The 11,956-nt window shown below is 42.1% G+C and overlaps 1 protein-coding gene across 3 annotated transcripts; it reads right to left on the bottom strand.

Moving 5' to 3' along the window:
* Positions 1-4,051: 4,051 nt before the first annotated feature.
* Positions 4,052-9,068, bottom strand: LOC121537089 (cell surface glycoprotein CD200 receptor 1-A). 3 transcript variants are annotated; one of them, XM_041844853.2, is made up of 7 exons: positions 8,658-9,068; positions 7,441-7,521; positions 6,765-7,070; positions 6,313-6,582; positions 5,755-5,863; positions 5,627-5,660; positions 4,052-5,500 (listed from the first exon to the last, which is right to left on the bottom strand). In XM_041844853.2, the coding sequence occupies exons 1-7, from the start codon at positions 8,725-8,727 to the stop codon at positions 5,414-5,416; spliced, it is 957 nt and encodes a 318-aa protein (XP_041700787.1). In that variant the 5' UTR covers positions 8,728-9,068; the 3' UTR covers positions 4,052-5,413. The 3 variants fall into 3 exon arrangements, with proteins under 3 accessions (XP_041700787.1, XP_045062367.1, XP_041700788.1); XM_045206432.1 differs by having other exon boundaries at positions 7,441-9,068; XM_041844854.2 differs by lacking the exon at positions 7,441-7,521.
* Between the last annotated feature and the right edge of the window lie 2,888 nt (positions 9,069-11,956).

The raw sequence follows: 11,956 nt of genomic DNA, 5'->3' as shown, positions 1-11,956 counted from the left end.
ACACGGGGGCCCCTCAGGGGTGCGTACTCAGTCCCCTCCTGTACTCTCTGTTCACCCATGACTGCATGGCCAGGCACGACTCCAACACCATCATTAAGTTTGCCGACGACACAACAGTGGTAGGCCTGATCACCGACAACGATGAGACAGCCTATAGGGAGGAGGTCAGAGATCTGGCCGTGTGGTGCCAGGACAACAACCTCTCCCTCAACGTGACCAAGACAAAGGAGATGATTGTGGACTACAGGAAAAAAAAGAGGACTGAGCACGCCCCCATTCTCATCGACGGGGCTGTAGTGGAACAGGTTGAGAGCTTCAAGTTCCTTGGTGTCCACATCACCAACGAACTATCATGGTCCAAACACACCAAGACAGTCGTGAAGAGGGCACGACAAAGCCTATTCCCCCTCAGGAGACTAAAAAGATTTGGCATGGGTCCTCAGATCCTCAAAAAATTCTACAGCTGCACCATCGAGAGCATCCTGACTGGTTGCATCACCGCCTGGTATGGCAACTGCTTGGCCTCTGACCGCAAGGCACTACAGAGGGTAGTGCGTACGGCCCAGTACATCACTGGGGCAAAGCTCCCTGCCATCCAGGACCTCTATACCAGGCGGTGTCAGAGGAAGGCCCTCAAAATTGTCAAAGACTCCAGCCACCCTAGTCATAGACTGTTCTCTCTGCTACCGCACGGCAAGCGGTACCGGAGTGCCAAGTCTAGGTCCAAAAGACTTCTCAACAGCTTCTACCCCCAAGCCATAAGACTCCTGAACAGCTAATCATGGCTACCCGGACTATTTGCACTGCCCCCCACCCCATCCTTTTTACGCTGCTGCTACTCTGTTAAGTATTTATGCATAGTCACTTTAACTCTACCCACATGTACATATTACCTCAACTACCTCAACTAGCCGGTGCCGCCGCACATTGACTCTGCAACGGTACCCCCCTGTATATATAGCCTCCCTACTGTCACTTTATTTTACTGTATATATAGCCTCCCTACTGTCACTTTATTTTACTTCTGCTCTTTTTTTCTCAACACTTTTTTTGTTGTTGTTTTATTCTTACTTTTTTTGTTTAAAATAAATGCACTGTTGGTTAAGGGCTGTAAGTAAGCATTTCACTGTAATGTCTGCACCTGTTGTATTCGGCGCATGTGACCAATAACATTTGATTTGATTTGATTTCAACTCCCTCCAAAGATTTTCTATGGGATTGAGATCTGGAGACTGGCTAGGCCACTCCAGGACCTTGAAATGCTTCTTACGAAGCCACTCCTTCGTTGCCCGGGCGGTGTGTTTGGGATCATTGTCATGCTGAAAGACCCAGCCACGTTTAATCTTCAATGCCCTTGCTGATGGAAGGAGGTTTTCACTCAAAATCTCACAATACATGCACCATTCATTCTTTCCTTTACACGGATCAGTCGTCCTGGTCCATTTGCAGAAAAACAGCCCCAAAGCATGATGTTTCCACCCCCATGCTTCACAGTAGGTATGGTGTTCTTTGGATGCAACTCAGCATTCTTTGTCCTCCAAACACGACGAGTTGAGTTTTTACCAAAAAGTTATATTTTGGTTTCATCTGACCATATGACATTCTCCCAATCCTCTTCTGGATCATCCAAATGCACTCTAGCAAACTTCAGACAGGCCTGGACATGTACTGGCTTAAGCATTGGGACACGTCTGCCACTGCAGGATTTGAGTCCCTGGCGGCGTAGTGTGTTACTGATGGTAGGCTTTGTTACTTTGGTCCCAGCTCTCTGCAGGTCATTCACTAGGTCCCCCCGTGTGGTTCTGGGATTTTTGCTCACCGTTCTTGTGATCATTTTGACCCCACGGGGTGAGATCTTGCGTGGAGCCCCAGATCGAGGGAGATTATCAGTGGTTTTGTAAGTCTTCCATTTCCTAATAATTGCTCCCACAGTTGATTTCTTCAAACCAAGCTGCTTACCTATTGCAGATTCACTCTTCCCAGCCTGGTGCAGGTCTACAATTTTGTTTCTGGTGTCCTTTGACAGCTCTTTGGTCTTGGCCATAGTGGAGTTTGGAGTGTGACTGTTTGAGGTTGTGGACAGGTGTCTTTTATACTGATAACAAGTTCAAACAGGTGCCATTAATACAGGTAACGAGTGGAGGACAGAGGAGCCTCTTAAAGAAGACGTTACAGGTCTGTGAGAGCCAGAAATCTTGCTTGTTTGTAGGTGACCAAATACTTATTTTCCACCATAATTTGCAAATAAATTCATAAAAAATCCTACAATGTGATTTTCTGGATTTTTTTCTCTCAATTTGTCTGTCATGGTTGACGTGTACCTATGATGAAAATTACAGGCCTCTCTCATCTTTTTAAGTGGGAGAACTTGCACAATTGGTGGCTGACTAAATACTTTTTTTCCCCACTGTATGTTGTTGCCAGTGTTTTCTCTCTGTTGTCCATTTTGTCTTATATTGATTAGTTTTTTATCGTAAACCCCGTCCCCACAGGAGGACTTTTGCCTCTTGCCAGGCCTTCATTGTAAATAAGAATTTGTTCTTAATTGACTTGCCTGGTTAAATTAAAATAAAACCATCACTGTAACGTTAGTATGTTGAGTTACAGCTTACCTATATCAGTCAGGTACTCTTCTCGTACTGTGATTTTTAACGGAGCGTCAGGGTCCAGGTAGTCTGAGCCAGGGCAATCCCAAGACGATCCGGAGAAGGGGTGATTTAACGATATGGAAGGACAGCTCCTCGTGGTGCTCCGGTAGTGTGGGAATGTGATGTGATGGTGATGGGGAGAGTGACGTGCGTAATGGTGCCTGAGCCAAGTGGTTTATTGTCCCGCAAGGTGACATGTAACAGAGAAGGCAGTGGCACGGTGGGCAACCCCCATTCAGAGACCAGCTCCCTATCGATAAGGTTCCCCGCTGATCCGGAGTCTATCATTGCCGTGGAAAGCGAAGAGTAGGAAGAACCATTCACCGTTAGGGGAACTAAAAACAATAGTTTGGTGACAGGTGATGACGGAACACTCACGGAGTGGCGACGGGAGTCGTACCGCCTAGATATGGAACCGCCAGGAGATATGTGGTCCGTGGTGGTGTAGGGGGTGCTGCCCACCTCCATGGGTAAGGCCTCAGCGGCCGGGCGGCTTCCATAGCCACCGTACAAAAGCTCAGGGCGTACTCGAATGCGGCCTCTTCTCCCTGTTGTATTAATCTTTGTGAGGTGTGTGATTCTGTGACGAGTACTGCGAATACGAAGAGGTAGGACGCAGATGCAGGAATCAACAATGTAAAGGTTTACTTACCACTGAGCAAGAGAACAACAAAGAGCCAGTACACGTCATGACACTAACAATCACACACAACACAACACTGAACAGTCCTGGGCTATGTAGGGGGTGGTGATGAGATGATGAGGTCCAGGTGCGCTGGAGGTGATTAGGGTGCGTTGGGTTTCCATTCCGGTGTTGCCGAGGTGGTGCACTCAGACCGGTGGCTCAGTAGTCCGGCGAATCAGAGTGCTGGAGGGGAGCAACGGGAGGAGACGTGACACTTCATTTAGCTTGTTCAAGTATCCGTGCCCTTCTCCAAAGAGCACCTCTTATTCGGTTACCAAACATGTGCTCCTCCAAACTTATTTAAATTATTCAGTCCTATAATTCAGTATCAACAGTAGGCCTAGGCTATATTTTGCTTATTGAGAACATACCTCACACATACAATACAACATTTACAGGAGTTTAGAGTTTTTTATTTTAGGTGAAGTATGATGCGTAAAGACATGTAGGTTAGGCTCATTGAAGCCAATTACAACAATGTTGACTACCAACACTCCAAACATAGGCTATTGAGTACTGGATGTTTTTATTTATTGTTGCTATTACTTGTTATTGAAGCCTATGCTATTTAATAAACTGTAGTATCAATCCGCAGTGGACCAGGACAAAAATATTCCGTGCCCCCAGCTTAATGGGCGATGATGACAATGCGAAGACCTTCAATAATCTACAAAACTTGAGACAAACGCATGCAGTATTAAGCCATGGAACATGTTGATCACACCTGCAACTTGTTTATTCATCAAAATCCAGCCCTTTTGCACCACCTCCAGCTATTGCGCTCATAATACTGGCTGTGAAAATAGCAAAGAATATTTCTGACATATCCCTGGAACTATAGCGCTACCACCAGCGCCACAGATGTCTCTTTCCATTAATCAAATGGCGCGAGCACAGTGCACTGTTTGGATGCTGGAATTTTGGGGGATGAATGTGAGCAGCCGCAGGTAGCCTACTTTTGGAAGTGATTTGTTTGACAAGCAGATGAAAACATCATGACTGGTTGTGTTCATGCCACACACCGTTAAATGACATGTCTTTACTATTAGGCCCAGAAAAATGTTTAATAGAGGCTCCCCCGAATGTCACAGTATAATTTGCACTCTGCAAACAAGCATACACATTTTCCAAATTGAAAGCAATTGACTCAATTAAAAAGTTTAGTTGTAAACTTAGTTCTCAGATTCAACATCTTCTCTCCTGAATGAAACCAAGGAGAATGAGGTGTGTGCTTCACATCCTTTTCCCATCAGCTCAGGATGTAAGTTTCAAATGTAAATAATCTGTTTTTATTATAAAGAAATATAATAAACTTAATCATAAATATGAACTCAACAAAAACATTGTAATCATACATCAGTGTAACATAAATTGAGATTTTGATGAAACATCTCAAAATTGCACTCTTGCCACGAGTTGCAGATGACACAGGTGTGTGGGAACAGTCAAAACGTGTGTGTTATGAGAGCTGCGGTATGCAGTTGTGGTATACAGACTACACACAGTCATAGTTCTCAGTGTGCAAATTAGGAAACTGGAAAGATCATCTCTGATCTACCCATTTGTCTCTTTGGTTGTAGAAATGTCTGTAGAACTGTCTAATCTTTGGCCATTTTCTCACGTCTCCAGGATGTCATTATTGTATAGATATCTGTAAGGGAAGTTTAGGAGTTGTGAGGCAAGTTCTCCAGGTCATCATTGAGACAGAGGCCTGTGGTTCGGCCGAGATGCAGGGAGAGTGGGGGCTGTGTCTGCAGTGCTGCCAGACGTCTGCTGGGTGGAATCCCTTTTCCATCAGCCTCCACAGGCAGGCGTGATCTGTGAGGTTTTCCTCTCCTACCTGAAGCTCTGCGTCATGTCCTCCGTTATCTACCTGTTTCATTTACTGGCTCATTGTGGCTTTTCTCAGTTTCATCAACCTCCAAGTTTGTACAGAGTGGCGTACAGAGGTGTGTGTATCTCACTCTTTCTCTCTCTCTCTCTGTGTGTGTGTGTGTGTGTGTGTGTGTGTGTGTGTGTGTGTGTGTGTGTGTGTGTGTGTGTGTGTGTGTGTGTGGGTGTGTGTATGCGTGTGTGCGTGTTATGTGAACAGGTCTGCAGAGGAGTTGTAGATGGAGTTGACACGCTGCACGTAGCTGGCATAGGGCTCTACTTCCTCCACATAGTCCTGTGACAGAGAGAAACACAGAGAATCATCACTAGTTTCAGTAAACTGCTAGCTATGCAAAACGTACAGGACTTACAGCACTATGACAGGTAACACAATGCAGGATATGGTGCATACTATACATACCTGAGAAGGCTTGGACTCAGATGGTCTGGCGGGGCTGTGAATACACAGATAAAGCTCTTTATTACACAAGCAATGATATTGAAAAAAAAATAATGATGTCAAAAAAACAGAATAATTCCTATTCATACCAAATTCTGCAGAGGTGTTTTCGTGTGAAGTATAAACCAGCCAGAGTAGCCATAATGACACTGATGGTTACCATAGAGATGATGACTTGTTGCAAGTGTATGAAGTCCCCTGAAAGGAAGATAAAATGATCAATAATGATAGTCATAAGAAACCTATTATCATCCCATCGTATTTCAATTACATTCAATCTGATAATCATCTAGATTTAACTTCTATGTCATATTCACAATGAAATTCACAATGAATTCATTTGAAATAATATGCCAATGCAACTATGTCCTGTAATAGACGTTTGAGATTTGTGATTATTTATCCCTCCCAACTCCCATACCTCATTATTTGTAAGTCGCTCTGGATAAGAGCGTCTGCTAAATGATGTAAATGTAAATGTCAATAATGCCTCAAAATAATAATCTGATATTTCTGACTAAAAAAGCTATGATGTTCACTCCTATTCTAAAAGAGTGATGTGTTAGTCATACAGTATCCTTCCGCCCAACCTGCATTTTAAATAGGCATTTATATACCCCAAAAATGTTCACAATAGCTGTCTCTACCTTCGGTGATCTGTAGTGTCACGTTATGCATCTCTACCCAGGAGGGATGTCTGACATCACAGGTCAGGTTGTCCGTAGTGATGACCTCTGGCAGGACCATCCGACTCTCCACTCTGAAGGAGTCATCTTTGTTCTGTGTGGTAGTTGAAGTAGAGTTCCATGTACTCCTCCAGGAGATGGAGGCAGCTGGTTTCCCCCCTTTAGCCAAACACACAGCCACCCTCTTACTGCCCTCCCACTCCAGCCAGGCAGACACCGTGGGAGGGGCTACTGTTCACACAGGGGGAAGGTGAGCAGGAAGAATCAGCCCTACTGTATAGGCCTACACCAATTTACACAACACAAGCTACACTAACTTGGAATAAAAATATGACATACAACACATCATTCTAAAATGTAGGCTACAGATCAATGCAAATAAAAAACGTTTGATTTTGCTAACAGTTTCTTACCTATAACTGATACATCAATGTTTGCAGAGTTGCTTCCTCCACTGTATACTGACTCACAGTGGTAGATTCCCTCATCACTGATTGAGAACTCAGGAATTTTTAGGTAAGATTCACCACTGGTTGTGTTTAGCATGACTTTTCCATCATTGCATGAGTCAAAAGGTTGGTCATTAACACCCGATGATATTAGACACTCTGTTCCACCCCGGTTTATTTTCCAGATGGTGTAGATCATTTCACTCCAAGTCTTATTGCTGCACGTTAAGATGACCTCATGGCCTAGATGAAAATGTTCACTTCTGGCAACTGGGGAAATTATGTGAAAAGATTTTGAATTGAAGACAAAATCAATAAAAAGTTGACTAAATGCATAAATGCAAATTAATTCTATGGTATCTGAAAATAATATATTTTTTACCACTGTAAAAATGTACAAGACTGGCCTACAGTATATTGAGAAGCTTGATTGGGCTATGCCGGATCTAAAGACTTATCTCTGAGAGTCATGTAGACTAACCGGCCTCGTCTCAGAAACAGGAAACTAATACATCATTTCCTCTTTTTCCTCTCCTAAAGAAAAAGCTCCATTCCTCTCTGAACATGAATGTGACCCCATGCCAGTGTAGGCTAGTAGAGTGGCACCAGTGAAGGTTTGGTTAAACATAATGATTTTTACCATGAATTCGAAGTTCTGTAGATGTAGTTGAAGTGGAGGGAGGGGTAGTGTGAGAGATCACAGAAATGTGGTTGTTATGTCCTGAGAGACGAATCAAAGTGCGTGTTAGTGGTATAGCATGTCAGCAAAATGTTGGGCAGTCATTAGCATACACAGTTAGTGATTTCATCAAGTGTAAGAACAATCAACAATCCAGCAAACATTGAAGCATGGGACTGATAGAAGGGTGAATCAAAACAGTTGATTTTAAGGCTCAGCATCAGAAAAAGTGTTGAGTAGGGGAAGTAGGTTGACTTAATCATTGACTTTACAAAAATTTCCAGTGATAGTATTTTGGCCATTATTGAAAAGTTCATTAGTTTGTTAGTAAAAGTATTTTAGCTTTTTGTTTTTGTGAGGAAATAAAATATTACATACAGTATCTAGCTTCCAATATGTATAAGTACGCTTGTAACCATACTTTCCACTCTTAAAACAACCACCAGTGTCATACATAAGACATGATATCATGGGAGGTTGACTGTTAGGTTACTGAACTTTCTGAAGTGGGGTGTTTTCTGGGTCACAGACTGCTCTTTTATTATTGTCGATGTTTACTTTTGACAGGTGTAACCACTATGGTGGTTACAGAAAGCCACACAACCCCCATACACTGCCTGACTAGTAATATCACTTCCTCCTCAGAGTCCCCCCATCATGGAGAAAAGCTGTATCATTGTCTCAATCTCCTCTCAAATACAGGAGAAAACATGTTCGTTCCACTATAAAGCACGCCACCACCCACACACTCTAGTCTTTACTATGTGGCACTCTGCATTTTCCTTCCCTTGGTAGAATCAAATGGTACTTTTTAAAAAAAAGTTCCATTTGAATTTTGTATAATCATCCAAATCTGTTCCACTGACTTGGTTTTTTGTTTGACCACAAAATAATAATCAGAACAGAAATCTCGATACACATGTCACTGTAATCTACAGGCCTAGGGACTTCTACAATCAGCCCACACAGTCTACAATTTAAAGCAGGGGTCAGAGCATTGTTTTTATCAATATTATTCAGTCATTAAATACAGATTTTGACTGTATGATATTTCATCATATCATTGGATAGCTATAGTAATGCTTTGAATGTTTTATGAATAATTGTCCCTTAACGCGGTAGTCAACAGAAACCAAAACCAGACGGATAAACAAAATGAAGTACTGAGATGTTCAAACCGGTTTCAAAGCTCCAGGTAGCAGAAACAGCCAGGAGAGAGATGACTCCTATAATCCATGTGTTCCCCATCTCTGTGATTGTTCGTTCAATGGCTCCTGACAGCAATGCTGTACTCCTCAACACACTGCTGCTCGTTCCACCTGTCCCCCCCACCAAAAGAAAAACCAAACCCTAAACTTTCCCCCTGCGCCCTATACCCTTATCCCTGAACCCCAAAAGGGCCTCTAGTATTGTTCCATTCTGTCTCCGCGTCTCAATGTGTTATAACTGTACTGTTTAATCTGGCCCTATGCCTCGTCTCTGTACCCCAAACTCTAAATCTGACTTGATCTCTCTGCTCTCATAAAGCCTGTCTGTCTCTGTCCTGATCTACACCTTTGATCACTTTACTGACGTTACTCTACTGTAACAAGTCCCTCTCTCCTCTGTACATCTCTCTTTCTGTCAATCTCCCACACAGGGTGACGCCTGTTTCCTCTCCTGCCTGTCACATGACTACAGAGTGCCACACAGCCTCTAAACTCTATGAAACAGCAATAACTGCTGTGTGGGAGAATAAAATCAAATCATAGTTCTTACTGTCATTCTGTTCCAAGTCGCTGAATTTAATTTGTTAAATGGACCCTAACATGTAGAGGAAACTCTTTCTCTAAGTTATTATTACCTTCTTAATGAAATACTATTATTCATGTCATAGAAAATATCAGATTGGAAACCCAGAAGCCACAGGTGGCAGACCAGCCAATAGGTAATTGAGGTCCTTACATTACTTGACTTGTCACTTTAAGTCAAAGTCATGTCATTTTCCTAATGTCATGTTGACACATGATTAATGGTATGGCTTTATAATTACTAATCAGCTCAGAGTGAACACTGTCATTACCAGCTAATAGGTGTTTAGATGGCCTTTATACTGTATGCTATATGTGCATAAGTGTTTGTGTTGAACAAACACTCTCCGTATACTGCAAACAATGTTAATGTTACCTAGGTTTTTTTGTATAGTAAAATAATTACTTGTTTTGAGTTGATCCCGCTCACCAAGAAAATGCATTTACTTGTTTTGAGTTGATTTAGCTTACCCAGAAAATGCATCCAGATAATTTGTATTGTTTTAAGATATTCTGACTTGTTTCAAGCCTTTTTTAGGTTAAAGTAAGCAAAATTATCTGCCAGTGCACTAAGATCATTGGTCTTGGTAAGACAGGTCAATGCATTCTAATGGTAAGCGATATCTAGGTAAGATAAAAATGTGTTGCAGTTTATGACTGTGATCTCACTTTGCAGAGACGCTATAACACTACACGGTGTTAACAAAAGAGGGAAGATGTTGATGACTATCACATTGAGCTTTTCAGATGGGAGATTAGCGAACATGAACAAACATTTAGCTTGTGTGGTTTTGACAGAGACACACTGTTTTACAGGATGTGGTAACAAATACCCCCAATTAACATTCAACAGATTTTAACACCATCAACAGATAGGATATAGTCTAGCAGAACAACAACCCATGACCTTCTACCCCTTGCAATCCTGTTGACATCAGCTCTGTTTTTCTGAACCACAGAAGGGATAGACAACGAGGATGTGGGGAGGAGGGGGCTTGGTTTTATCTATGCCACTCCTCAGTTCTTTGGAAACATCATTATGTGCAAACTGGCAAAAAAAAGAGCTGATGATTATGAATCTGATGCCGAGTCTAAAACGCATGCCCTGGCCACAACCAAAATAACTTTTGGCCTTTCCCAGTAATATGTTGTATGTCAACAGATGTTCAATAACTGTAGGTAGAATTAGAGCAGGATATTAAAATATGCCTTGTGGTACTGTGTTCAGAAATTGTACTAAACTGTTCTATAAATAAATCCATAAGTGTACATTATTTACATTTAGTATATTAATACATTTAGATCAGATCTCGTCACACAGTGTGATATCAAACCTCAGTCAAAATAATTCACAAAAGGTCAACTGCCTGCTTTCTTGCTACCTGGCAGTCAAATGTTGAAAGACCTACTGCAACTAATAATGAAACTTATGACTGTTTTTATCTTCCTTTGTTTCAGTGGGTTCAAATTAGACTTTGTTGACAAGACTTGGTCATAGCCGTAGAATGGATGAGGGTGAGTTGGCAACCTAGAGGAAGTAGCTTTTACCCACATATTGCAAAATATTTTCCACTGGGAGAACGGGCCTTTTAGTTGGTGGTGGTGAGGTGGAAGTTCATTGGAAAACTCTTGCTGCAACAGCAAGTGGGAGACACAAGGTTTGAGTTGACATAAATACTCCCCTAGATTCATGCCTATTGGTTGAAAGAAATAAAATGATTATTGCATGAGTGAGCCCATAGGTTAATCAGCAAGCATGGTGGAATTGCCTTAGTGTGCCATGCTCATAGGCTAAAGTGAATTGGTGAATGACATTCCGCACGCTTGCTAATAGCAAAGGAAGAGGAATGACGTGATGCTAGGCTGATGAGGTACCATTATGACACTAACATAGATACCTGCTATACTTATGAGGTAACATTATAATCATTAACATGTAAATACCTGCTATGCTAATGAGGTACAATTGTAAACACTTAAGTGATAATGCCAGAGAAGCCGGTGTTTGGAGGATACAGTACATTCGTCTCGGGCCGGCAAACCGTGCCAATATATCCTCCAAACACCAGCTTCGAGGGCATTATCACTTTTATACAACTGGTTATTTTGATGAATGTATTCATACTATTTTATCCTTCCACAAGATATAGTCCCAACTAAAATCTAGGGTTGCTGGTCATTCGCTTGATCGGTTCGGTTGCCAGAGACGCGATCCAGACGTTAACTATTTTTGTTCTAAATCTAGTCAATAGTTTTAAATGTTCTTATCACTTACTTGCTAGCTAGCCTACTTCGGCTAACACAGTCACGTCAAACAGTGCAGCCCGAATAACAGTAAAGTAGCTGCATTTGCATTTGTCTAGTTATTTGGGGGGGATACATCCATAACAATGAGCTAATGATGCGTGATTTCACCTGGCATAGAACATTTGATCTCTTGCCAGGCCATTGTTCAGAAGAGATAGCCAACTACAAAGCTAACTCAATCACTTCACACTGAAGCTGGAATGACAGCAAACTAGCTGCATTTCGTGTTTTTCTATTTATATGTTTTTGTACACTGTATATATTGTGACGTCACGAGAGGCTACACAGCTTTCAGCGGGATTGCTCAAGTAGTGCAAGGAGACAAGGTTCAAACAAAACAAGGATTTTATTATAGGTCTTGGGAAATTAACGAAAATATA

Source organism: Coregonus clupeaformis, chromosome 23 (assembly GCF_020615455.1).
Source record: "Coregonus clupeaformis isolate EN_2021a chromosome 23, ASM2061545v1, whole genome shotgun sequence".
NCBI classification, from domain to species: Eukaryota; Metazoa; Chordata; class Actinopteri; order Salmoniformes; family Salmonidae; genus Coregonus; species Coregonus clupeaformis.
Note: the sequence above shows the minus strand (reverse complement) of the source record. Positions and strands in the feature narration are given on the sequence as shown.

Coding starts and splice junctions, on each gene's coding strand:
- LOC121537089 (XM_041844853.2), bottom strand. CDS start 8,727: ATGGGGAACACATGGATTATAGGAGTCATCTCTCTCCTGGCTGTTTCT. Junction 5,864..6,312: donor GACACTACAGATCACCGAAG/GTAGAGACAGCT, acceptor TCTTCCTTTCAG/GGGACTTCATACACTTGCAA. Junction 5,661..5,754: donor AAACACCTCTGCAGAATTTG/GTATGAATAGGA, acceptor GTGTATTCACAG/CCCCGCCAGACCATCTGAGT.